General features: G+C 60.3%; 1 protein-coding gene and 1 long non-coding RNA gene across 2 annotated transcripts; one reads left to right on the top strand and one right to left on the bottom strand.

Annotated features, from left to right (window-relative positions):
• Nucleotides 1–6: 6 nt before the first annotated feature.
• Nucleotides 7–11,077, bottom strand: CABP7 (calcium binding protein 7). Its single transcript, XM_003779516.4, has 5 exons — nt 10,547–11,077; nt 3,125–3,268; nt 2,184–2,296; nt 1,720–1,873; nt 7–1,486 (listed from the first exon to the last, which is right to left on the bottom strand). Exons 1-5 carry the CDS (start codon nt 10,653–10,655, stop codon nt 1,359–1,361), a joined length of 648 nt encoding a protein of 215 aa, XP_003779564.3. The 5' UTR covers nt 10,656–11,077; the 3' UTR covers nt 7–1,358.
• A 99-nt stretch (nt 11,078–11,176) lies between these two features.
• LOC134761174 (uncharacterized) lies at nt 11,177–25,731 on the top strand. Its single transcript, XR_010139478.1, has 3 exons — nt 11,177–11,531; nt 24,761–24,864; nt 25,559–25,731. It is a non-coding gene; the product is annotated as an uncharacterized LOC134761174 (long non-coding RNA).
• The last annotated feature ends 205 nt before the right edge of the window (nt 25,732–25,936 follow it).

The following is a 25,936-nucleotide window of genomic DNA, read 5'->3' as shown; positions in this document are numbered from 1 at the left end:
CTACGCTGGGTGCTCTGAGCTCTGTTCTCCAGCCCCTGGCAGAGGTTGGGCAGGGCGGGAATCAGATGAGATTTTCCCCAGGTGACCCACGCTCACTCCCTTCTCCCTTGGGACCAGCAGAGGTTCAGCACGGCCAGGCAGAGGGTGTGCCAGGGTGGCTGTGCCCGTTGCCCAGTAAGAAGTGGCTCTAGGCCCAAGGAGCCCAAGGGCTCCATCTGCCATCCCCGCCCTGGAAGAATCCACAGCCCCCATGTCTGCCCATGCTGAGCTGCTGCCCAAGTGTTTGGGATGGCACAGCCGGGGCACGGGAGTGGGGTCTCCAACCTTGAGGGCGTAGAGAAGTGGCAGGACACAGGAGGGCAGGCCCTGGGCTGAGAGAGTGGCCTGGCGCAGCCTCTTGGCACTGACAGTGCGGGGCTGTGCCGGCTTCTTGGCCCGGGAGGTAGTACAGGGGCCCTCCCAAGGTTCAGCCCTGGAAGAGCCCCCTGGCCGGAGGCTGCTCAGAGCCTTCAGGCTCCAGCTCTGCCTCCTTCCTCAGCTGGACTACAGTTCCAGGCTCTAGGCTGGGGTGGTGGACAACGCGGCCTTGGTGGCTGGGCCTCTGGTGGGAGGGCCAGAAGGTGGGGGGCTGCAGGGCCACCTCAGATGCCCATCCTCCACGAGCTTCTGCCTTTCCTGAAAATCCCTGTGGAAGGAAGAACTGAGGCCAAGTCTCAGGCCCCTGAGCCTCGGGTTCCTCACCTATGAAATGGGCTGGCCCAGCAGGTACATGGAGAAAAGGGGGTCTGGGTTGGGGTCCAACGAGGGTCAGAGGAAGGGACCCAAGGAGAAGACCAGGGGCCTCCTCAGGCCATGCCAGGCAACAGGGCCCAGGACACCCTGGCTTCCCGCCCTCCCCCAGGAAGAGGCTTTCTGTCCCTGCCTCCGCCCTGTGCCCTGGGCAGACCTCAGGGACCAGGGCTGGGTTGGCTCTGTGGCCCCAGATAGGCTGCTGTCTCAAGGCACAGGGTGCCCGCTCCTGCCCAAGGGACCACAGCAGCGACTGAGTCCTGGGGGTTCCTGTGCAAATCCCTCCTTAATTTCCCAGGAGCCCCTGGATGGTAGGAAGAGTGAGTGCTCCTTACAGGCCAGGGTGGGGCTGGGGACCATCCTCAGAGCCACCACCTGGCCCTCCACAGCCAGGCCACAGCTCCAGGTAAGGACCGTGGGTGGGTGGGGAGGGCTCGCCGGATACCCAGGCCCTGAAGTACACGCAGATGGCGGCCCAGGGAGCCGGCCAAGGGAGGGGTCTGCAGGCAGCGGTGGTGTGGGGCGGGCCGCAGGCACCGCATGCGGTGGATGGGGCATCCAGGTGGCGTCTACTTCATGCCACTGCGCAGCACCTGGTTGGCCGCAATGAGCATGACACTGATGATGAAGGCGATGGCAAAGGCGCAGATGAGACTCTTGCGCACGCACGTCTGGCGGATCTGCTGGTTGGAGCAGGCTGTGGCCGCCCGCCGGGAGCACCGGGGAGACAGAAGGGGACATCGAAGCAGTGGAGTCAGGAGCCGCCTGCCCTTCGGCACATGGGCTCATCCCATGGGGTGCCCCAATGGGACAGAGGCTTAGGACAGGCAAGGAGGCCCCCAGCCCCCCTCTGCAGACCCTCCCCACCCCGTGCGTCCCCCTGGTCAAGCCACTGAGCCCACCCGTGGGGTTCCAGGGCCAGCCACTCACTCTCCACATCCACAGGACACTCCTCGGCTGTGCCCAGGTGGCTCTCCTCCTCCGTCATGATGATGTTCTCTATGTCCTTCATGGACAGGTGCTCGCAGAAGGTGTCGTAGAGCAGCCTCTTCAGCTCATCCACCGTCAGCTTCTGCATGTCACACTTGCAGAGGGGAACAATACGGTGCTCTGACAGCCACCATAGCCCCCACCCAGCACCCTGCGGCCATACAGGCCCAGTGACAGGCCTCCAGATTCTGGGGGGCTGGAAAACACTTGCTCCATTCCCCCAGAGAGTCCTTGACCAACACCGGCCTTCCCAGGGAGCCCATGGCCCTCTGAGAGGTGAAATGTCCAGTGGACACAAGCCTGAAGTGGTCATCCCCCCTTTACAGTGTGGGGCCAGCCATTCACTGGCCCCAGAACAGCACTCAAGTGTGCACAGCCCTGGGTCCCAACTAGCCAGGGGATACCTTCCAGAAGACAGTGTCAAAGTCGGTGCCATGGAACTTCTCTGGGATCCCTGAGGTGGAGAGTTTGGGTCCCAGAAGGGTCACAAACTCCTCAAAGTCCACTTGACCATCACCTGGAGGAGGCACAGATCCAATCAATCAGTGGGTAGGACCCAGGCCTGCAGCCCAGGGCCCAGAGGTCCTGGGATGGAGTCTTGATATACCTTGGGCCTACCGGGTGGCCTTAGGCAGGTGCCCACCTTCTCTGAGCCTTGAGTCAGTGTCAGCGGCATCTACCAAGTGCCAGGTTCTGGGCTGACGCTGAAGCCACCCAGTGTGATGAGGCCTTACAAGGGGAGGTGGAGGTAGACAGCAGGTGGGCTGTGACCCTCCTATTTCACCCAGAACCCTCCATTGCTCCCAGCACCCTGCGGCCATCCTGGGGTGGGCCATCCTCCACCATATAGACAGGAACTGAAGCTCAGAGTGGGGCAACCTGCCCAGGCTGTCACCTGGCCTCTGGATGGAGAAGAGAAGAAGAAGGGCCCAGGCAGGATAAAGAGGGGGCTTGGCATCACTATTCCTTCTTATGAACTTTTCCTTAATAAAATGCCAGGTGGCAAACACAACTCAAGTAGCGATTTTATCTCAGGTGGTGGGAACTGGAGTATTTATTGCATCCTTTTACTTCTCTGTACTTTAAAACTTCTCAACACCGAGTGAAAGGAGCCGTCTCTGAGCCCTGCGTGTGGCTGGGACTGTCACTACCTCTCTGGCCTCAATTCTCCAGGCTGAGAAATGGGGCCAGACCGGGCTGCAACCTGCCACGGACTTCGAGGGTGGGAGTCAGGGGAGCGAGAGACCCAATTTGGATGCAGCCTCAGCAGCTCAGGCCCCAGCCCCTGCCCCACCCCTGGGGCCCAGATGCCAGGTGGGGAAACCGAGGCGGGGGAGGTGCTCACCATCCATGTCCAGCCGCTGGATGATGACCTCCAGCTCCACCTCATTGGGCATGTAACCCAGTGAGCGCATGGCTGTGCCCAGCTCCTGCTTGGAGATGAAGCCATTGCCGTCACGGTCAAACACCTTGAAGGCCTCTCGGATCTCTGAGGAGAGAATGGAGTAGGCTGGGACTTCACCCCGGTCCCCAACAGACCCCCTTTCCAGACCCCCAGGATCACCGACCCCACAGCCTGAGCATGGCTTTGAGAGCCCAACCCAGAGCCTGCAGATCTGGTGAGAGCACGGCCCGAGGGTGCACAAGGGTGCCGTATTCTGGGACCTCTGGGCAGGCTGAGCAGGGCAGCAAAGCAGGGCTCAGGGCCCCCCAGCAGTGACCTCTCGGGATCCAATTGCGCCAGGCTCTCACGGCCTCTCCTGGTGTGCTCACAACGACCCCGTGTGGTGGGGACCACGTGCAGGGGAGGACGCTGGATCTCCCCAGCCCCGCAGCTGCTGACAGCTTCCCCGCCTGCCCCTATTCCTTCCATCCCCCTCTCCCCCACCATCCCCATCCCGCTGCGCCTCCTCCCCCAGGCTCGGATCCTTAGATCCTTAACACAGGCCAACACTTGCTAATGGCAGCCACGTGAGGCAGCTTTGCTCCAGACTAATGGGCTGACAGGCGGCACAGACCTCTTTTGGTTCAGGGAAGACAGAGGAGGATGGAGCCCCCCTCCAGGTCCAGGCCAGACCAGACTGGGTGGGGGTCGCCCTCCACACTGTACGGAGCAGAAGACTGAGGCCTGATGACCTCGGTGACTCAGGTGGTGAGCAATGCACTGCGCTGGGAGCCCGGGGAACAAGCAACCCAACCTGTGACTTTGGGCCGGCCTCAGTCTTACCCACAGTGAAATGGGCAGAATGATGGTGGGGACTCCCTGGCACACAGTTGAGGGGGTCCTCACCTGTCACTTTAGCTGTACTGCTGTCTCTTCTGTTTCTCTGTTTTTAAGGGCTGCTGTCCCTTAATCATCACAGCCCCAGCAGGGCCCTAAACAGCATTTGCCTTTGGGAGTAGGGGGCGGGGCTCAATGCTCTCTCTGGCTCCCGGGGGTCTCCTTGTTTGCTTGCCAGCCACCTGGCCTTTGTCTAAGCTGTTCTCCTGGGTGGGCTTTTAGCTTTCAGCAGGCAGAATCAAGCTCCTCATGTGAGAGAGGGTGTGTATCTGTGTGTTTAAAAGTAGAGACATACGCAAGGTGCTGCAGACCAGAAACAGGCTGAGAGAGGCCCGGTGGCCGGCCCAGATTCAGCGTGGGCTCAGAGATGCTGCTGCTTGGGCTGGCCCAAGCCTTGCCTTAAGGGGTCCATGAACCCTGAAACTGCTCATAGGACCTTGCACTTTGGAGTCATTCCCTAGTCTCGGGGGGAGAGCAGAGCCTAGCCCAGCCTGTTGGTCTCACCACAGACTAGGGGCCATGGCCCAGAGAGGATGGCCACATGTCCCAGGCCACACTGCGGGGTAGCTTGGGCAGAGGCCCCACCCTCATCAGGCTCATCCCACCGGTGTCCACACGCAAGGCCTGAGGGTCAGACAGGTTCACGTGTGCACCGGGGTTGCCTGGGCCCCCAGACTTTCTGACTCTGGACTTGCCCCTCACTCATCCCGCCAGGACCTGGGAATCTTGTCTCCTAACCAGTGGCCCCAGGGTCAGGGAAGCAGCTAGGCGGGGAGGTCTGTGCCAGGGCCACAGGGTTCTGTAAACCCTGGAGTCTGGGAACTCCAGGCCAATTCCCACCCTCGAGTTTTCCTGGGCCACCAAAGAGGTGGTGTGCTCCCCGTCACGGGAGATGTGTGAGCTGAGGCCTGAAAGCCACGGAGGCTGCTGAGGGGATCCCAGTCCCTAGAGCCTCTAGGTAGAGCTGGAGGCATCTGCACACAGACACTTAGGTTTCCGGCCAGCGCTGTTGGCCTCCTGGCCCGGCCACATGTTCTGCCCACCCCAGGTGTCCTGAACTCCATCCAGGCTAGGGGCCCTCTCGGTCCTGTGGGTACCAGGACTGCTCCATCTCCAGTCCTTTGAACACGCGGCCCATTTTGCCTGAAGTGCTCTTCTGCTCGCCGTGGCAAACCCTGACACAACCCCAGTTCTCAGCTTGAACGGCACTATCCCCCTGGTGCCCTCCCTGTCCCCCACTGGCCAGCTCTGGCCCTCCTCTGGGCCCCCACAGGCCCTGCTCTTGCCCTATCCTTGCATGGGCCACGCTGGATTGTGCACTACAAGGGCCATGACAGCAGGGAGGGGCTGGTCTTGTTCGTGGCTGTGTCCCTGTCGCCTGGAACGGGGCCTGCCTCTTCAAGCATGAACATTTGCTGAATGAATGATGAAATGAATGAATGACTGATGTGGGAGCCCACCCATCTGAAACACTAAGTTCTCCAGCTCTTCTGAGCAGCAGTTCACATACCGCTTGCTGTAAGGCTGCTACTCAGAGCCCACAAACAATCCTGGTTAGGGGACACATTTATTTCCACTCCCCAAGCAGCCAAGAAGCAGACGGGGAGGCTGAGGAGGCTGCTTGATCCCTTCTCCAGCCCCCAAGGATGCCATCCTCACCTGCCTGCGGGCCACCCGTGGAAGAGGGGCGTCAAGCTGAAGACGAGTGGGGGCCAGACGGTGGTGTGTGGAAGGAGGACCAGGGTCAGGCACCGCTCCTCCTCCTCTGTTTCCTCCTCTGCAGGGTCCCGCTTGGGAGATGTCAGGGAGGGATGGCAAAGTCCGGGACTCACAGTAGGGGCTGCAGTGGGAGCCACCCCCTCCCCTGCCTGCTGTGAGCTGAGCTCCAGGTCATCCCTCCTACCCTTCGGGAGCTCCCAGAGCCCAGGGCTGCTTTGCTGGAGCCCCTGAGTCCCTTTGCTGGAGCCCCTGAGGAGTCCCTTTGCTGGAGCCCCTGAGTCCCTTTGCTGGAGCCCCTGAGGAGTCCCTTTGCTGGAGCCCCTGAGTCCCTTTGCTGGAGCCCCTGAGTCCCTTTGCTGGAGCCCCTGAGGAGTCCCTTTGCTGGAGCCCCTGAGTCCCTTTGCTGGAGCCCCTGAGGAGTCCCTTTGCTGGAGCCCCTGAGAAAACACACTGGGCCGAGGGGAGCCGGGGAGGGCGGGTGAATATTGGGATGCACCGGCAGGCGATAAGCTCGGAGGCAGCCCTGCAGGCCCAGCAGCCTTTTCTTAGGCAAGGCTTACCTTCCCAGGCCACTAGGTAAATCCACACGCTGCCACCTCCCCATGCATGAGTCCCTTCAACACCCCTCCTTGGCACATCCAACACACCACAAAGTCTCACCTCGGTGCCTTTGCCTGTGCTGGGAGCCCTGACCCAGCCGACTCCCACCCGCCCACAGAAGCCAGGTTCAGGCACCACCTTCCCGGTCAGGGAGGCAGCCTGAAGTGGCAGAGACCCAGGGTCAAGTCCCAGCTCTCCTACACCCTGGCGGGGTGACCTTGGGCAGGTATTTGCTCACCTGTACAATGGGGCTGCTGGGATGATTAAGCAATAAAATCAAGCATGTGTCTGGCTGGTCCTGGCTCAGAGATGGATGCTATAAATCAGAATGTCCCAGATAGCAGAGCCGGAAGAAGAGGGAGGACTGAGTGAGCTTGGGACACCAGGCCACCCTTCCTGTTGGCGGTTGCTGGGACCAGAGGCCTGGGCTTGGATTCTGGCTCTCCTGCTTAGCAGCCCAGTGGCCTGGGCAAGTCACGTCCCTCTCTAAGCCTCGGGTGTCTCATCTGTGAAATGGGGAGCAATTCCGGCACCACCACTGAAGCCCGGCCTCTGCCGGGGGCTCCCCGAGTGGGGCAGGTGTCGTGATTTCCTGCCACCGTTGTGCCATCAGCACCCCACAGCTGGGCGCATTTCCCCGAAAGCCTTGCTCCCTTCCCGTCCCATGAGGCCAAGGGTAGCCTGCCGGGCACCATCTTGACATGAGGATGCTGGCCCGGGAATGGGCTGGCAGGGCCACCAGTTTTCCAGGCTGACCCGCCCCCTACCTGCCACCTCCAGCCTGACACCCCCCAATCTCCTTCCCAACCTGTGGAGCTTCATCAGGGCCCAAGTCCCCAGCAGACTCCAAGGGACATCTGCACTCCATCAGGGAGCCAGAGTCCAGAGGGCGGGCACTGGCTGGAGGTCACTGAAGGGGGTAGTGTCCATCCTCCGCAGTGGCTGCTACTCTCTGCGGCACTGGCCCCGTGCCCCACCACTCTGGCCTCCCTGAGCTTTTGGCTGTGCAGAGGCGGCTGCTGGGCTTGCAGGGCAGACAAGTAGGAAAGGGGACTCCCCTGCCCCAAAGGCCCCCATTTGGCCACTCTCAATGAAGGCTCCACTCACAGACTGGGCAGGCCAAGTGTCAGCCCCAGAGCCCTGCCCTGGGGACTGTCTGCCTGGAGGTCTGACTCCTTCCTCCTCTCTTCAGCCAGAAAGGGCTAGGACTTGCAGCCACCCCATTCCCACCCTCGGGTGCTCGAGTCAGCTGATGGTGCTGGGACCAGCCTCAGTGTTCCTGGAGGACTCTGCTGTGTGCGCATGTCGGAAAAGGTGTATGTCCCAGCCATGGTGGGCACACAGAGGGGATCTAGGAGAGCCCGTGCCTGTCCTTCACAGGGCCTGGGTGGGCCTCAGGCCAGCTCTGCACAGCCACATTCCTATCCTGCCAACTGCCCTCCATGCCTCCCCAGGACCACAGGTCCCCAGACACCTTTTCCAGACCTTCAAGGCCTTTTCCACCCAGCTTTCCCTGCCAGCCTGCCCTTCTGGCTCAGCCTCCTGCACACCCTCATGGGCCTGGGCCCTGCACGCTCCAGCCTCTTACCCCCGCAGCTCCTCCCCTCATGTTGCATCTGGGTCCCTGAGCCCCCTGTGCTAGGTACTTTCACTGCATCCTCCGTCACCAGCCCCCCTTTTATAGGTGGGGAAACCAAGGCTCAGAGAGGTGAGCGATTGCCCAAGGTCACTCCATGAGCTGAAGGTGCAGAGACTCAAACCCAGCGCCACCTGGCTGGGAAGCCCTCATCTTAACTCTGCGCTTCCCACCTCCCTGCCTGGTCCTCTTTTCCACTCAGACTGACCGCCCCCTGGATTTCTGCGGCAGGCACGTACTGTCTGCAGCATTTCATCCCGGGCTGCCCAGCTCCCTCTTCCTGGCACATGTGTCTCCTCCGCTGATGGCGTCCTCCCAGCAGAGGGCCTGGGTCTCGCCCAGACTGCCCTGGGGCAGGAGCACTCATGAGGCCCTGGAGAGGCGGAGAGGGCAGAGGGGGATCCGTGCCAGGAATGGCCAGCCCTGGCATTCAAGGACTGCTGAAAGGGACCTGTGGCCAGCAGAGGGCTTTTAGGGCACCTGCAGCCAGGAAGGCGGCTGGTAATGGAAAACTTCTTGCTTTCATCTGTAGCTGCCCACTGGCCCAGAGATGAGCTGGGACCACCCAGGCATCTGTCTACTCCATGATCCCCCCTGCCCATCCCAGGGAGGGCCCCGCCCTTCAGATGCCCCCTGAGTCAGGGCCCCTCAGCTCCCCAGGGCCCAGGAGACGGGGACAGGAGAGAAGCAAGGGAGGGCACTTGTTGTGGCTGGTGACTAACGCAGCTGGGCTCCTGCCAGCACGCCATGTCGTTGGTTGGGGAGCCTGCGGCCTTGCCCCTTCACTGCTCACCCTGCGGCCCCTCGCCCCTGCAGCCAGCCTCTCAGCCTCTCCCCTTCTTCAGGGAGTGTACTCCAGGACTGGGGATCAGGAGAGGAGGGACCCAGCAAGGCCTGGAGTTGGGGTGCTGGGGTCCTGGTGGGGGTGCTGGGAGCAAGGGGAGGGAGTGAAGCGGAAGCTGCCTGGGGTCTGGGAGACATGGTGACTCCTGCCTGGATAGTCAGGAGGAAGGGATGGACGAGGGCCTCTGGAGGGAAAAACCGGCAGGAGGTTTGAGATGGCCCAGGGCTGGAGGGGACAAAGGTGGGGAGGAGAAGGCCTATACACCATCTCCTGACCTTTTGCCCCTCCATCGTACCCCTCCTTTCCCCAGGCTCTGGCCCTGGGTTTTAGGGGTGAATGGTGAGGTCATGTCGGAGGGCCCCAATCATCCATCTGTCCTGTCCGCATCAGACCCCAGACCCTGTCTCCACAGCTCTCCCCGCTTCTGAGGGTTTGCGGGGGCAGTTGGTGAGGAGCCTGGTGGCTCACGCCTATGGTGCAGCGAGGGAGGCAGAGGCTGCCTTCTCTCTCTTGATCTTCCCCGACCGAGTCTGACTCCTCTAAGATGCCCTCACCTGGGCCTGGGTTGAGGGAGGACCTCCCTCCATAGCTTCCCCTGGGCTCCCACCATCCTCCCTGACTGCGCTGGTCTTGGCTGCACCCTCCCAGGCCCTAATGAGCCTCCAGATCTCAGACACCCCTGGATCCAAGGTACCCCGAGAGGCCCATCCTCTGGGTGAGCTCAGCCGCTTGCAACAGCAGACAAGCAGATCCCAGGAGGCCGTGACCCCCATCGGCCCAGATCCCCCACTCCACTCCACATGGGGGCTCCAGGAGGTCTGGGGGGAGGGGAAACCTGAGCACCTCCCCCAGCCCAGCAGGGAAGGAGCTGGGCAGGCCCCAGGGGTCTCACTGCTCCTCAGGACACACTGTCCCGGACCCCTGCCCCTGCCCTCTGCTCTGACCTCGCTCAGCCAGCGGCCTGCCATCTCCCTGCGTGTCTGAGAGGCAGGGGGAACGGGGTGGGGGCGGGTTTGGGTCCTGGCCTCTCTGCCGTTCCCTTCCAGGCTTGGCTATCGCGACTTAGCCGCCCAATCCGGCCACTTGTTGTCGCCACCGCCTCCCGGGCCGCCTTCCCGGCGCGCCGGGCTGGGGGTCCCCGCAGGGCTGCAGGGAAGGGGCGACGGCCGCAGGTGGGGACCGGGGCGGCCCCGCAGCGGGCAAGAGCAGGGCAGTCGCCCTCTCCCCTTCTTCTGCTGCCCGAGCAGATTGAATTTTTAAAGCGACACGAGCGGAATGTCAATGCGAGCCCAGAGCCGCGGGCGGGCGCCGCGGAGGGGATCAGGATGCGGGTGCTCCGGCCGGGCCGGCGCTGGGGGCTCAGCGCGGACCCCCGCCCCAGTCCGCCGCGTTGCCGCACCGTCACCGCGGACTGCGCGGCCCTGTGACCCCGCTGCGGGGCCCCGCAAGTTTCCGCAGCGCTGGGGACCACGCGGGCAGGGGCTGGGCCGCTCTCCGCCTGGGCGACCCCCACCGCGGCGTCCCGGGGTGCGGACCTGTCTTGCCGCCGCGCACAGCTGCTAGCTGGGGCGCCCACCTGGCAACCCGCACCTGCGGACCGCCCCCCGCCCCCGCGCCCCTGGCCCGCGCTTCACCTGGGCGCACAGGTAGGAGGGCCGCCGGGGCGAGGGTCCCGGCGGACACTTACCCTCCAGTTCGTCCTCCGGGATGTCCACCGGGCGCTGCTCCGACAGCAGGTTGGGCACGGTGTAGATGCCCCGGTACATCAACGCCGCCGTCACCGGGTGGAACGGCATCTTGGAGGCTCCGCGCCCGCCCGCCCGCCGCAAACTTTGAGGCCGGGGCTCATGGGCAGGTGGCGGCCCCGGGGGCGGCTGGAGCGGGCGGGGCGCGCGGCTGCGGAGTGCGGCGGCGGCAGCGGCGAGGCGGGGGGCGCCCCTCCGGGGGCCTAGCTCCCCCGCGCCCCGGGCCGCCGGGCCATGCCGCCCGCTCCCTCGTCGGGCTCCCAGCCGGGGCCCCGCAGAGGCAGCGGGGGAGGCGCCGCTCTGGCCTTTCGGAGAGCTCCGGCTGCCTCGCGCGGTGCCCGCCGCGCCCGCTCCTCGGTGCCCCGCGCGCTCCGCGCTGCTCGCCGCCCGCTAGTCCGCTCGCCGGCGCGGCCGCCACCGGCCCGGCGCTCAGGCTGTAGCCGCCTCTCCGCTCGCTCGCTAGCTCGTTCTGTGCCGCGCTGGCTGCGCTCCCCGCCTCCCCCGCCAGCCGCCCGCCCGCCCCCTGCGCGCTCCCCACCCCCAGCCCGCCCCTTCCCGCCGCCGGCCCCTGAGCGGCCGCCCCAAACCTGCCCGGGGCTCCTTCTCCCCTTCGGCCGCGATTCCCGTTTCCCACTAGGGCTCCCCTCTGATCACTGGCTCTCCTCACCCTAAGTCTGCAGCCACCAGGAGCAGGGAGGGGTGGGTTGCGGGGGTCCTCCTTCCTGCCCCTTGGCTCACCTCCCCCCATCCGCGCACCAGGAGCGGAGAGCCGGGAACTAAGAACAGTAGACCCAGAGAGGTGAGACCGGCCCCAAGCACCTGAGTCCTCAAGAAGAGTGACCGTTTCCGTGCCAGGAGGATCCAAGGTGGGGAAACTGAGGCTGAGAGAGAAGGACGTTGACCAAGGTCACAGGGCAGGGGCAGCAGGTAAGAGCTTGGTACACGTCTGGGGTAGGCTTCCTGCCCTGCCTGTGACTGACACCCTGCCGCTGACCTTGCTCCCCACAATGGGGCCCTAGTCCTGGACCCTTCCCAAGCCCCTACCTTTCAGCTTGCAGAAGAGGAGCCAAAGTATCTCATGGCCCCCAGGGCAGTTCGGGACAGAGACATGGCCCGGTGCCTGTGGGGTCTGGTGTGAGGGCCTGCCAGTTCACATGGCTGCAGGTCAGACCTAATGTATGTGCAGGGCTTCCCCAGGCCCCAGGGCACGTCGGCACCCCAGAGCTGGGGTGGAGGCAGGTGTTTGAGGGAGCAGCCTGTGTGTGCATATGTCTGCTATCCATGAGGGTGCGTATGTGCCACTGGGCACGTGCGCAGGTGTCTGTGACTCCATATGCAGATGGACAAATGTCGGGAGTGTGTGGCCACCTGTGTGTGCCAAGGTTGTACGCTGGCAGGTCGGGGGAGGTGTGCAGGCCCTGGGGCTGGGAATGGTGTGGGCACATGGTGCACAGATGTGCATGGGAGGGGGTGACCTTCTGGCCTGGCTGTGGCCCCATCTCTGGGTGCTCCCCTGAATCCCCCTATTGGGACCACCTCCCTGCCCCCTTTAGCCCAATCAGCTAAAGGTCCCAGCAGGAACGCTGATTGCACAGCCCTGCCCAGCCCTGCCCTGCCCTTCCCCAGCTGATTACACTTTTCTGCTTGTTTCTGTTTTTGTTACTGATTAATCACAGCCTTGTCTCAGGGTCTGGGGAGAAGGGGCTCAGTGAGAGATGCTAGCCCCAGCCAAGTGGGGTTGGGCCAGCCTGGGCCCAGCACTTCCTGGGGCCTGCTCTGGAGGGAGCTCCTAGAAACATCTGTAACCTGCAGAGGAGCCAGGAAGGACACCAGCTGTCTGTCTGTCTCCCCAGACCTCTCCGGGCTAGCTGGTTGCCCACTGGGACCTGGGCCTGGAGGTAAGAGAGGCCCCAGAAAAGCTCCCACCCCACTCCAAAGCTCTCCTTGCTCACCTGTCCCATCTTCTGACCTTCCGCGGCTAGAGCTGAATGCCTTGAGCTTCCCCAGTGTTTTTGATGGAGCAGAGACTTGAGGAAGTAAGAACCCAGCACCAAGAGCCAGGCAGACTGGGGCTTCTGCATCCACCATCTCCTCACCGTGGAACTACAGTCAGGTCCCTTAACCGGCCATGGCCTCAGTTTCCCCACCTGTTAAGGTGGCAGTGCCACATCCCAGGCAGCGGTGAGGATGAAGTGACATAATGTAGGAAAGGTGCCAGGCATCACCTCCCTGAAACTCTTGGGAGTTTCCTATTAGCATGAACATCCCCCCCAAGGAATATAAATTAATAATAATTATAGCTTCGAGTATTGATTGAGAGAGTGAGCCGCAGCGGCAGCTCAGTCATTCCACTTTACTAAGTGTCCAGGCTGTGCCAGCCCAGGCCTGTCAGTTCTAAATCAGAACCCCTGGGCCAAGGGAGAGTGGGCTAGAGCCTGCTGAGAGGCTGGCAGGAAACCCAGCTCCCAGTGACTCCCTGGGAGGCTGCTGCAGAGCGTGTTGGTACTCGCCCTGTGAAGGGGAAGCTCTTGGCCTTGCTGTCCAGGTGGGTATTTTTTTTTTTTTTATTTTGAGGTGGAGTCTTGCTCTGTTGCCCAGGCTGGATTGCAGTGGCATGATCTCAGCTCACTGCAACCTCCGCCTCCCAGGTTCAAGTGATTCTCGTGCCTCAGCCTCCCGAGTAGCTGGGACTAGAGGCACATGCCATCACGCCCAGCTAATTTTTGTATTTTTCGTAGAGAACATGTTGGCCAGGCTGGTCTCAAACTCCTGACCTCAAGTGATCCACCCGCCTTGGCCTCCTAAAGTGCTGGGATTACAGGCGTGAGGCACAGCTCCCAACCCATGGTGGCTTTTTTTTTTTCAAGTCAAGGGAACTCCAGGGATCAAGAGGAGGGTGGGCAAAAGCTCAGAATTGTGAGAGGGCCTCTCTTAGCTCTGAAGGGCAGGTCTGGGTCTGGATTCTCCAGATCTCCTACGCCTGGCACAGGACTGGAATGGGCTAAGGTGGCTGGGGCTGGATGAACATCTGTCAAATGAATGAATGAGAGAATTAGTGAATGAACGACTGCCCGCTCACCCCCCCGCCCTTCAGCATTGCAGCCCCGTCCTCTCCTCTGTGCGTCACGGGGGAGCAGATGGCATGATCACAGGGTGTGAATTATGTCTGTCGCTCCCCCATCTGGGGAAGGTGCTGCTGCCATCACACTGCACTCCCTGGGGTGCCCACCAGGAGATGCCTGGGCCTCAGGTCCTCCCAAGAGGGGTTCTCCACAGGGCTTGTTAACTAATCATTGGGTCAGGAGGTTAGAGACACTGGGAGAGGTGACACGCTGAAACCTGTGATTCCAGGGGGGTTCCCCAAGTGGGAAGGAGACAAGGGGAGAGAGGTGGGAACTGCCATGCCCAGAGGCCAGACTCTTCCCTCCCTGAGACTGGAGCCCACTCCTTTCAAGAGCAGCATAGTCCCTGCCCTCCCTGGCCAGAGACCTCTTGTCCGAGGCCAGCATCCTCTTGCCCGAGGCCAGCATCCTCTTGCCACATTCAGCACCAGGGAGAGCTCCCGGCAGAGCTCAGGGCCCAGCTGTGTAGAGTGAAGCTGTGGAGGGACCCACAAGAGCCGGCGAAGGCTATCAATGAACCCATTGTCCAGACGAGGAAATCAAAGTGAAGAGGGTGTAAGCATCAAGTTCAAGATCATGCTGGGACCAATAATTGCAGCCCTACCCAAGCCAGGGCTCCTGCTGGGGGAGAAGGTACTGGAGGAAGGGAGGTAGTGGTGGTAGGGAGGGGATGTCCAGGGAGGGCAGAGGCTATGGCCTCTGCTCCTTGGCTGAGGAACAATATTGTTCCAAGAACCCACTGGGGACAGTGTCTGGAGGTGAATAAAATATTCATTGTACGGGCAAACTCCCGAAGTCGACTAATGAATAATGGAATTTATAGACTCAAAGATGCAGACCAGGCTGAGAGGGGGTGCAGGCCAGAACCCAAAGGCCCCAACTGCTCGGATCCCTGCTCTTCTCTGGCCACCCCCCTCTGAATGCTCACATGCCCAGCTCCTGAAGGTGACAGGAGCAGAAAGGACAACAGGGAACAGAGTCCATGTGAGGGAAACAGAGTGAAGGGGACAGGCCCTTGAATTTGTTGCTATTTGGGGGAAGGAATTTGGTGATGGGAAAAGAGCACTGGACTCGGAGTCCAGTGCAGCTGGGATGAAGTCTGACCCCTGCTACCAGCTCTATACCTTGAGTGTAGCCCCTGCCCTGGCCTCAGTTTGCATCCCTGTAAAATGGAGTTGATGCCACCACACAGCTTGCTGCAGGGATCTGCTGAGGTGGCAGTGCTTGGTGCTGCTGTCTGAGGCTGGACCTTCTGAGCCTCCCTCTCAGGCTCAGGGCCCAGCTGCGGAGGGTGAAGCTATGGAGGGACCTAGGAGAGCTGGCCAAGGCTATCAATGAACCCATTGTCCAGAGGAGGAAATCAAAGTGGAGAGGGTGTAAGCATCAAGTTCAAGATCATGCCAGGACAGTATCCCCCGGCTGCACTGGGTCCAGCTGGAAGGGAGGGGAGACGTGGTCCCCAGAGGAAAGAAGCTGCCAGCCCTCAGGGCAGGGATGATGTCAATAACTGCAAAATCCTGGCTCACCCTGCCACACATTCAAGTGCACGGCCCTGTATCCCCCCGAAAGGTTCTGCTCCCGTTGGTCTGGGCTGGGAGCAGAACCTTGGGGAGGGGTGGGGCGGGTATTCTTCTAAATTCCTCTGCGTGCTTCCAGGGTGCAGCCAGGGTTAGAACCAATGTTCCAGAGGGAAACTGAGTCTGGATAGGGGTGAGAGGAGCCTGGGGATGTCCCCCTTAGGAAATCACAGAGATCCTGTCCCTGGCATCCTTTGGGCCTCCACCTATGCCCGGGGCCTGGCAGGGCTGCTGGCTGGGAGGCTGCCCCGGGATCAGAACCTTCACAGATGGGAAGGGGACCATGGGTACTGCAGGCCTAGCCCTTGCTCGCAGCCCACTTCCTGAGTGACAGCTGTGGCAGCTGGTGGGAGACGAGGTGCAAGGCAGCTCCTAATTGCTCTGGGCTCCCAGATCCCTGCCTCAGTCTGTTACCTCTGATGAGACGCTCAACCAACTTGCCTGGGGCGGCTGCTCCCTGAGAAGAGGCCCCAGCTCCCGTCGGCCCGGGCATTAGCCTAGGGTGATAGGTGGAGGAATGTCACCTCTCCTTGCCAGGTCCTAGAGCAGGGAGAGGCTGGGACCCTGCAGTCCCCCAGGGCCTGTCCCCCTCCTCTCTGCATCTCTCTGTGTCACATAAAGGGCTTGTGCATAAGCTTCCACTTCAACCAGGAGCTGCACAGGTGTTGAAATAGACAGACTTCAGGAGTTTGTGGGTAAATGAATATTTTTTTCACCTCCAAACACTGTCCCCAGCAGGTTCTTGGAACAATATTGTTCCTCAGCAAGGAGCAGAGGCCATCGATTCTGCCCTCCCTGAATACCCACTTCCCACCACAGGTACCTCCCCTCCTCCTTCTCTCCCAGCAGGACCCGCGGCTCAGGTAGGGCTGTGATCAACAGTCCCAGGATGACCTTGAACTTGGTGCTTACACCCTCTCCACTTTGATTTCCTCCTCTAGACAATGGGGTCATTAAAATATACAGGTGCTGCCAGGTCAGCTCTGTGGCCTTGCCTGGCACACCCTGCCCCCCAGGGGGCACAGGCATGGCTTCATTAAGGGGTTCATCAAACCCCTGGGAATCTCATTGGACCTCTGGGTTTTGGTGCCTCACCTGGGAATAAGGGCACCTGTTTCTCAGGATGAGTAAGGGATGAGAGACGCTGAGCCCAGGGCCCAGGACAGCACAAATATTCTGGCATCGGCTGGTGATGTCATGGACCAGGAGCCTTTAGCACACCTGCCTTGGGCTGAGCGTTCACGCTGTGGCTGCCTCCCCATCTCCAGCTGACTGGACCCTTCCTGCTGCCCTGCCCTGCCCCGCCCTGCCCCGTCCCTCTCTCTTTGTGGAAGCACTTTGTGGGCAGAGATGGAGAGCAGGAGACTGAACGTCTGGAATTCTTTCCCAAGAGGACCAAATGATTGATCTGGCTTCAGTTATCCAGTCCAACCCTGCCCCTTCCCTGTGCGTGACCTGCTGTCTTTGCCTGCCACATGTGGCCTGGATGCAGCCTCTGTTTGCACACTTCCGGAGACAGGGAGCTCACCCCTCTGAAGGAAATGGCTAGTATTCATCAAGTCCCTGGGCTCGGCCTTTGTGCTCAAATATCTTTCCTGTTTTGAGACAAAACACTGGGGGCCCCTACAGGGGCACCTGCTCATCAACTGGGAGAGGGACAATACTACCCTGTGATACCGCATCAGAGTGGAACCTCTCTCCACAGTGGGGGACACCCTGTGAGGTTGGCACCCTGAGCCTGTGGCAGCGAGAGGAGCAGGGGAAGGAGAGCAGGGGAAGTGGGGGCCAGACCTTCAGATGACCACCCCCGTCCCTTGTCCCAGGGCTCAGCTGCTGAGAGTAGCCCAACACTGAGAGTCTGGAACATGAATAGATGAGTTTTGTCCCCAGGGAACATGAGGGAGGCCCAGACTGGAGGCATTGCCAGGGAGAGGCTGGGCTTGGGGAGCCTCTGCGCCCTCTGCCACCAGCAGATCTATAGGGAACTGGGCTCTAATTCTGTGGAGTCCCTGATGTTGGGGACTGGGCTGGAGTGGGGTACGAGGGCCCCGGTGGATGGAGGGACTTCCTCCAGGGCTAAGCTAGGCCCACACCCCTGGCTGGCCCCCCACACAAGGGTCCGAGGATGGGCCTTGAGGCCTGCAGTGCCCCATTTGTGTCGAGTCTAAGTGATGATAAAATCGACAGCAGTTTAATTGGTAATTTTAGTCCTGGACAGAGCAGTAACAGCGTTACTAATTGGATCGTTAGAGATTTGTGCTTTATGGCTGTGTAATTAGAGGAGCTGCAGGGGTCCGGGTGAGCTAGGGGGCTATATGGGGCCAGGGGCAGGGAACAGGGGCGGGGCCCCTTCCCGAGCTACAACTGGGTCATTGCTAAGACCTCCTGCTCTCCTGCTACGCCTGGGGCAGCTGGGTGAGGGAGGCTTGGCCAGGGGTCTACACACCACTCCTCCTAGACTCAGGGTCCCATCAGGTCAGGAGGAAGAGGGCTGTGAGAGCATTTCACACAGGGACAATGATGCTCACTGCCCAGGTCCTCACAGGCCAGGGTGGAGGGGCTCCCCCAGCATAGTCCTTTCCTGCGTCCTCACACACCTGTCCTCTGGGCTTTCTGGGGCTCACAGGGCTCTGTGCAGCCTGGCCCATGGCCACAGCCTCCACCGGTGCCCAAGCCCACACAGGCAGAACCGTAGCCCTGTCCCCTGGCACTGGTGGCCCCCAGAGCACTGGGTAACCACAGTGTGTCTTCATTTTAGAATAGGACAGGCTCTTAGGTCCTGTCCTCCAATCATTTCTCAGATGAGGAAACTGAGGCCCAGGAGGGAAGGGGACATCCTGTGTGCTCCACGCTGGTCCTAGATGTGTGTGTGACAGCCCCGTACACCAGTACATGGGTGTTCATTCTACACCCACAGGAGGCAGCACATGGGCTGACCATCTGGAGTGTGGAGAGCAGCTGAGGTGGCCTGGCCTGCACCCCAGGCTGCAGGGCAGACATTGGAGGTGCCTTGCTAGGGGGTGGGGAGGGCGGAGCGTCCCTTGGATTGAGTTCATAAAAGGCTAGACCTGTTCCTGCACTCGGCAAATACCTGCTGGATGAACGAGTGAGAGGAAGCAAAAAAAAGGGGCGGAAGGGAGAGGAGGAGAACAGACAGACGGCAGAGGGCCTCTGTCACATGCTCGGCCCCTGGTCCTCTAGGCCCCTCCCACTGACTCTCCAACATCTCCCTTTGGGCCCCCAAGCTACCACCAATCACTCCCCCAAACAGCACGGTCCCTTCCCAGTCCTCCAGTGGCTCCCACCCTATTCCAAGGAAGAGCTGAAGTCAGCAAAGTTGCCCCAGGACCAACAGTGTCTCCCTCCTCCCCTCTCTACTCTCATTTCCCCCCCAGCTCACCTGCTCTGCTGGCCTCGCCTGGCAGGCACACACCCACCCCAGGGCCCTTGCACTTGCTGTGCGCTCTGCCAGGAATGCTCTCCTCCCAAATACAATCACTTTTTCAGGTCCTTCCTTCCTTCTTCTTTCCCTTCTCTTTTTTCTTTCTTTCTTTCTTTCTCTTTCTTTTTTCTTCTTTCTTTCTTTTTTTCTTTCTTTCTTCTTGCTTTCTTGCTTTCTTTCTCTTTCTCTTTCTCTCTCTCTTTCTTTCTTTCTTCTTCTCTTTTTTCTTTTTTTCTCTTTTTTTAGAGACAGGGTCTCACTCTGTCACCCAGGCTGGAGTGCAGTGACACAATCATAGCTCACTGCAGTCTCCACCTCCTGGGCCTCAGCCTACCGAGTAGCTGGGACTACAGGCATGTGCCACCACACCCGGCTAATTTAAAAAAAATTTTTTTGTAGAGACAGAGTCTCACTATGTGCTCAGACTGGTTTCCAACTTCTGGCTCAAGCAATCCTCCTGCCTTGACCTTGCTAAGTGCTGGGATTACCGAATGGGAGCCACCATGCCCAGTCAAGGTCTTTACTCAAAATTCACCTTCTCCCTGGGTCTTCTCTGGAGACCCTAGCTTTAAAAATAAACAAGCAAAAGACAAACCTCGCCCTTCTCCCAGTGACACCACAGACTCCTTCCTTGCCTGGGGCTGGGTTTTGCTCGCTGCTGTGTCCCTGGTTTTGGGGTACACAGTGGGTGCTTGTACTTAGTTGTGGGATGGATGAAGAGCTAGAGGCTGCCTGTGGGAGCAGCCCTGGGAGGCAGGGCCAGGTGGGGGGCAGGTTTGTGGGTTTGGGGACAGGAGTGGTGGCTGAAACGCCCCTGGCTGTGAACCCTTTTCTTCCGGCTGCCCCGGCTCCCACCTGTCCCCCACCCATCCCCCCGGCAGCAGCTCAGTCAGGAGGCAGCGCCCCAGTGACCTACATCAGCACATTGCATGGCGAAGTGGGGGGGTGGGGAGCTAAAAATCTCTGTCCTCCTGCCAAATGCCACAGAGCCGCACCACCTCGGACCTTCCTGGCTGTCAATCTGACCTCCACTCCTCTTTAGCCAGGTCACCCTGTGGCCTCCAGCTGCCTCCTTCAGGCTCCTGCCATCTGGGGGATGGGGGTGAGGTTTGGGGCCCAAGAAGACCCCTGTTCCCAGGCAGGTGTCCGTGCATGACATCCCACAGAGGGGGTCGCACCCGAGCCCAGAAATAACCTGCCCAGCTGCCCGGCCCAGCCTCCTCGGCATGGGTAGGTGATGTATGGCCCGCTCTCCCTGCCAGGAAGCAACAGCAGATGGACGGGCAGTGCCTGGGCGGGCTCAGAGCCAGGAGCCTCGAGCAGGGGGTGGGGAGGGGCCTGGCTCTAGAGACAGCCATTCCCGGAATGCCACCTCCCTAACCAAGGGCAGGACAGCAAGTGCGGGATGTTTTGGGCATGGCTCCCATGCTCTGGCCCTTGGCGTAGGGAGAGCAGTGAGCTGGAGGTGGGGGGTTCTTGCCCTGCGTAGTATCTCTCCAGGCCTCAGTTTCCTCATCTGTAAGATGGCGTTGAAGCCCCATTGGGAGGCAGTGGAGGGTACGAACTGAGAGAATGCACTCAAAGCAGAGCCCTGAACCCAGTGCTGCAGGCCTGTCCCTAAATCCCCGCTTCCTCCTCCTGAATCTCCCCACCAGATCCCTGGCCCCACCTTCCTTTCCCAGCCTTTGGGAGAATCCCACAGCCAGATGTGGAAAGGACCTTGGAAAGCCAGTTCAGCCTCCCTCCGATTTTCCAGATGGGAAAACTGAGGCCTTGAGAGAGGAAGGACCTATCCAAGGTCAGGCGGGAGGGCTGGAGAGGCCCCTCGTGGTAGCTGCTGCAGGAAGCCCCCTCCCCACCATGGAGACATGGTGGTGTGTGGTGGCTGCTTCGGCCACCCAGCAGGTGGGGAAGGACAGGCAGAACAGCGCTGGGCACAGGGAAGGGGGCTGGGGGTGCTGGTGCAGCTACTGCGGCCGAGTCAGGATGCGCCAGACGCTTCCGTGGGCTCTGTCTGCATCCAAGGAGACCAGGACACTGGGCGGACGGACGGTGTGTTCTTGCTAGCTGGGCCTGGAGGAAGGATGGGGGAGCAGGGAGGGAGGTCATTCTGGGAACCAGGGCTGCCAGCTGGGCCAGGTGACATCTCCTACCGTCTGCTCACCTGCCCTGCTCCCCAGAGGAACAGGGACCCCACGTGAGCTCTCAATGTCTGTGGGCATGTGACACTGATGTGCACGAACAGGTCTGGGTGGATGTGGGCTGTTGGTGCAGATGTGTGCATCTGTGGCTGGGTGTCTGGGTACCAGGGTGGATGTGCACACACAGGGGTCTGACACCCTGAGGACACGGGGCCAGAGCAGATGCAGGTGGAAACATACATGTGGTGAGTGTGCACATATCACAGGCATCTAATGTGCGGTGTACATGCACATGTTACAGGTGCTCACTCCACACCCATCAGACCCTGCGCAAGCTCAGCCTGAGTCAAAAGGAACAGGGGCTGACCAGGCGTAGTGGCTCATGCCTGTAATCTCAGCACTTTGGGAGGCTGAGGCGGGCAGATCACCTGAGGTCGGGAGTTTGAGACCAGCCTGACCAACATGGAGAAATCCCGTCTACTAAAAATACAAAAATTAGCCGGGCGTGGTGGCACATGCCTGTAATCCCAGCTACTCAGGAGACTGAGGCAGGAGAATCACTTGAACCTGGGAGGCGGAGGTTGCGGTGAGCCAAGATCGAGCCATTGCACTCCAGCCTGGGCAACAAGAGCGAAACTCTGTCTCAAAGCAAAAAAAAAAAAAAAAAGGAACAGGGGCAGCCTCCCATTGCCAGATGGGGAAACTGAGGGCAGCAGCCTGCCCAAGGCAGCCAGGTTCCTGCCTGGTCAATTCAGGAGAATGACGCCTGCCCTGGCCTCCTGACAAGGTGGGGCTCAGACAAAAACATGTCCCGCCCTGGTAGGGGGCAGGGTTGACCCTGAAGACAGGCTCTGCAGCTGCTTATGGGCTGGGAAAATATCCTGAGGCGTGGGTCATGCTTTATTCTTGTTCTGAGCAGGGGCAGGACATGGGCTGTGGAATGGCAGGGATGGCAGGGCCTCTGCTCAGGCCCAGTGGCCAGGAGCTTTGCAGAGGGGTGTCCTACCTGGAGGGTCTCCTCTCCAAGCCTCAGTTTCCTCACCTGTAGAATGGAGCCCCTACTTCTCCCGGGCTCCTGCTGGGAAGTGCTGATGGGATCCCAGACACCACAGCCATGCCGTGAAGCAGAAGTCTGCGGACCCCAAGGTCATTTCAGGGGCAAGGCGATGGCCCCGACCACAACAGGCCATACCCCGCACAGGCTCCCCTGCCCACCTGCCAGTCTGGGAGGGGAGATGAGTCTGAGGGGATCCAAGGCAGGGAGGCAGGCCTTCCAGTTCAGTTAGTGAAGGGATTTGTCATTTTAATGATGTGCTATTTCTTGCCTGGCTCCTGTCCATGGCGGTGTGAAGGGGACAGCTGCCTCCCTGAATGAGGAGTTGCTGGTGCTGGTGGGGGTGTCCTCAGGCTGCCGAGCCTCTACAGGCAGAGGGGGAGGGCGCCTGGACGTGGAGGTCCAACGGGTCGAGCGCTCTCACGGAGCATTGCCTCCTGCCCAGCTCTGTTTCTCTGCCCCGCATGACCTTTTGGGTGAATCCTTCCCCACCTCCGAGCCTCAGTTTCTCATCTTTAAAATGGGGCAAATGCAACCACCCCTGGCTTCTGATACTGACCGCCATTGGTTCCAGGATTTCACGTCCCTCCTCTTTGCTGGCTCTTCCAGTATCCCCTGCACCAGGGCCTTCTGATCTGCTCCTGCATTTTTCTTTTCATTTCTTTCTTTCTTTTTTTTCTACTTTTGAGACAGTCTTGCTCTGTCGCCCAGGCTGGAGTGCAATGGTGCGATCTCAGCTCACTGCAACTTCTGCCTCCCGGGTTCAAGCGATTCTCCTGCCTCAGCCTCCTGAGTAGCTGGGATTATAAGTGCGTGCCACCATGCCCAACTAATTTTTGTATTTTTAGTAGATGGAGTTTCACTGTGTTAGTCAGGCTGGTCTCGAGCTCCTGCCCACCCTGGCCTCCCAAAGTGTTGGGATTCCAGGCGTAAGCCACCACGCCTGGCCATTTTTGTATTTTTAATACAAACAAGGTTTCACCATGTTTGAGCCAGGCTGGTCTCGAACTCCTGACTTCAAGTCATCTGCTTGCCTTGGCCTCCCAACTTATTGGGATTACAGGCATGAGCCACTGTGCCCTGCCTTCTTTTCTTTTTTTGACACAGGGTCTCTCTCTGTCACCCAGCCTGGAGTGCAATGGGGTGATCATGGCTCATTGCAGACTCAAACTCCTGGGCTCAAGCGATCCTCCTGTCTCAGACTCCCAAAGTGCTGGGATTACAGGTGCACAGCACCACGCCTTGCCTGCTCCTGAATTTCAGCAGACCTTCAGCATGCCTCCTTCCCTGGCAGCAGCAGGGTCTTTTGGAAGTGCCAACCTGGCCCAGCACCCTCCTGCCCTGGGGTGAGCCCAAACTGGCCTTGCTCCACCTCTCAGCCTGCCCTGGCCCTTGCCCTCATCCCAACCCCACCATCCTGAACTTGTCACTATTGTGTGGACATGCCTTGCCCTTTCTCACATGGAGGCCTTTCTAGAAGCTGCTCTCTTTGTCCTGTGAAGACTCCTTGCCCTGGTCCCTCGAGTCAGCTCAGAGGCTTCCTCTGGCTTGCACAGTCACCCTCTGTTTGCCCTGTGACCATGTTTGTCACATGGAGGGTGATGGCTGGTTTCCTAGTCTGTTTTGCTCACTGCTTCATTCTAGCACATAGTGGGCCCTGGTGAATATGTGTTTGTTGAATGACTGAATGAGCAGCCGCAGACCTACCCTGCTGACCCTGGTGTGCAGTATCCAGAGTGCAGGAGGCAGCCGCGGTGAGGGTGGCCCAGTGAGTGGCCCATCCATCAGCCTGGTACTGTGCCTGACCAGATGGAGCTGAGCTCCTGGGGAGGGGGAGAGGAGGAAAAGATCCATCACCCAACGGTCGGTCGGCGGGTGTGTGTGCGTGTCGCACCTGCCCCCCGTGGGATCCTCATCCATCATGCTGTCCCTGGGATGCTGGCCGGGGGCCAGCCGGCTCCTCGGGGTGGAACCTTTAGAAAACGGCTGCTCGCTGGTGCACAAGGAAAACTGAGGCCTGGAGAAGGGCTGCAGAGGTTAAAAGTGGGGGGCTCAGAGTGATAGCTCTTATGGGACTCACTTGTGTGACCCAGGTGAGTCTCGGGAGACCACATCCTCATCTGTAAGGACTAGGGATGCAGCAGTGCCCGCCGCCAAGGGAGAGGAGGATGTGCAGAGGTGGGCATTGTGCTTGGCATGCAGACAGGGCTCAGGACAGGCTGGCCTGGCTTGGGGGTGTGACCTTGCCTGGCCTCTGCCTCTTGGGCTGGCAGGAGGAGGAGGCGGAGGCTTCAAGCGGTGGATTCAGGCGGGACTGCCTGATTGTCTGGGCTGTCATGGGGAAGGAGACTTTGACGGATATTCCTCCTGGCCAGAGAGGCGTGGGGAGCGGGTGGCTGAGTGATGACCGGGCCCGCGGTGATTACAGCTCAGCTGGCCCAACCAGCTGGCCAAGGGGACATCAGGCACCGGACTCTCTCCCAGCCCCCACGCCCATTTGCTGGGAAGTCACCACCTCCCTCTTCCTCCTTCTCTGCATTTTAATTATAAAAACAAGCCCTTTCCAAGCCATCATTTCACCTGAATTGCACAGCAGCCTGGGAGTGGGCTGAGTTTCTCAGGCACTGACATGCTCAAGATGGGTAAACAGACACTCATTTATTCACTGAGTAGATATGTCCTGAGCACCTACTACATGCCAGGTGCTGTGCTGGGCATGGTGCTGGGGATGGGGGCCAGACAAGCAGGCTTGGGCCACCAGCTCGCCCCGGGCACTCTGGAGGTTACAGGTGGCTCAGTCTGAGTTTTGCATCTGCAGAGGCCTGCCAGATAAACGCAAATGTTACGGGACATCATCCCTTCTGGTGGCGCAAGCTCCCTGGCATTCTGGGTCCTCACTCTGTGCCAGGCGCTGTGCAAGCACTGTAAGTACATCATCTTACTTACTCATCCAAGGCAGACATCGGTGACCCCGTTTTCTAGCTGAGCAAGCTGGAGCACAAAGAGGTGAAGCATCTTGCTTGGGGCCCCTAGCTGGAGGAGGCAGAGCAGCATCTGCGCCCCAGACTTGGGTTCTTTCCTCCTCACCAGGGAGCACCGAGCCCAGTCCCACATCCCAGCTTCCTCCCCTGCCGTGAGGAGGGGAAGGCCAAGACCGGGACCACCCCTGCTTAGCCCATACCGAGCCCCCCTGGGCCTCCCACTGCTGAGCCCCTTCAGAGGGTCGTGGGCTGCACCCAGGCAATGTGAGGGGAGGGTCTCCTGTCCCACCCACTCTGAGCGGGGCGGGGCTGGGGGGATTCTTCTCTGAGGTTGAGTTGCTGAATGAGCCAGGCACATGAGGAGGACAGGGTTCAAGTCCCAGCTCCGAGAAGTCAGTTGGCCTCCCTGAGCCTCAGTTTCCTCCTCTGTCTTACATGGGGATAATGGTTAACTGCATGGGGCTCTCATGGGGGTCTCTGGTGTTGACTCCAGGTAAGTGGGAGCCGCTGGCATTCACTGGGCCCTGGTGTGCCTAATGGTCGTGGCCCCCTCTGGGGACTACTGTGAGGATTAGGGAGAAACCAAGTGTGCGAGGCCCACTCAGGTGACTGCTGGTGTTCTTTTCATTCTCCCTAGGGCCTGGCCAGGCAGGCATTCAGAAGACATTGTGGCCCCAACCCCACGCACACAGGATCAGTGCTGGGGTTGGGACGGGGCCCATCAGCCAAGCAGGTGGGTCCAGGAGGAGCTGGGAGGCTTGGAGAGGGGGCTGCGCTTAGCCTGTGCTACCCTACCCAGTGGAGCTGAGCCGGCTCTAATGAAGTGGGCTAGCCGCAGGCGACATTGATTTCACGTCTCCGTGGCCACTTCCCAGCTGGTAAATGTCACTGGAGAGTGCAGCCGTGGCACCTGGCATGGGTCCAGTAGTGAGTGGGGGCTGGCAGGCTGCCAGAGGGGCTGGGGATGCCCATGAAATGCTGATACCAGTCCAGGGTCTCCAGAGCCTCCAGACTC

The sequence above is a fragment of the Pongo abelii genome, chromosome 23 (assembly GCF_028885655.2).
Source record: "Pongo abelii isolate AG06213 chromosome 23, NHGRI_mPonAbe1-v2.0_pri, whole genome shotgun sequence".
Classification (NCBI taxonomy): domain Eukaryota; kingdom Metazoa; phylum Chordata; class Mammalia; order Primates; family Hominidae; genus Pongo; species Pongo abelii.
This window is presented reverse-complemented; position numbering and strand designations above follow the sequence as displayed.

Coding starts and splice junctions, on each gene's coding strand:
- CABP7 (XM_003779516.4), bottom strand. CDS start 10,655: ATGCCGTTCCACCCGGTGACGGCGGCGTTGATGTACCGGGGCATCTAC. Junction 1,874..2,183: donor TTGACACTGTCTTCTGGAAG/GTATCCCCTGGC, acceptor CCCCTCTGCAAG/TGTGACATGCAGAAGCTGAC. Junction 1,487..1,719: donor GTGTCCTGTGGATGTGGAGA/GTGAGTGGCTGG, acceptor GGGCGGCCACAG/CCTGCTCCAACCAGCAGATC.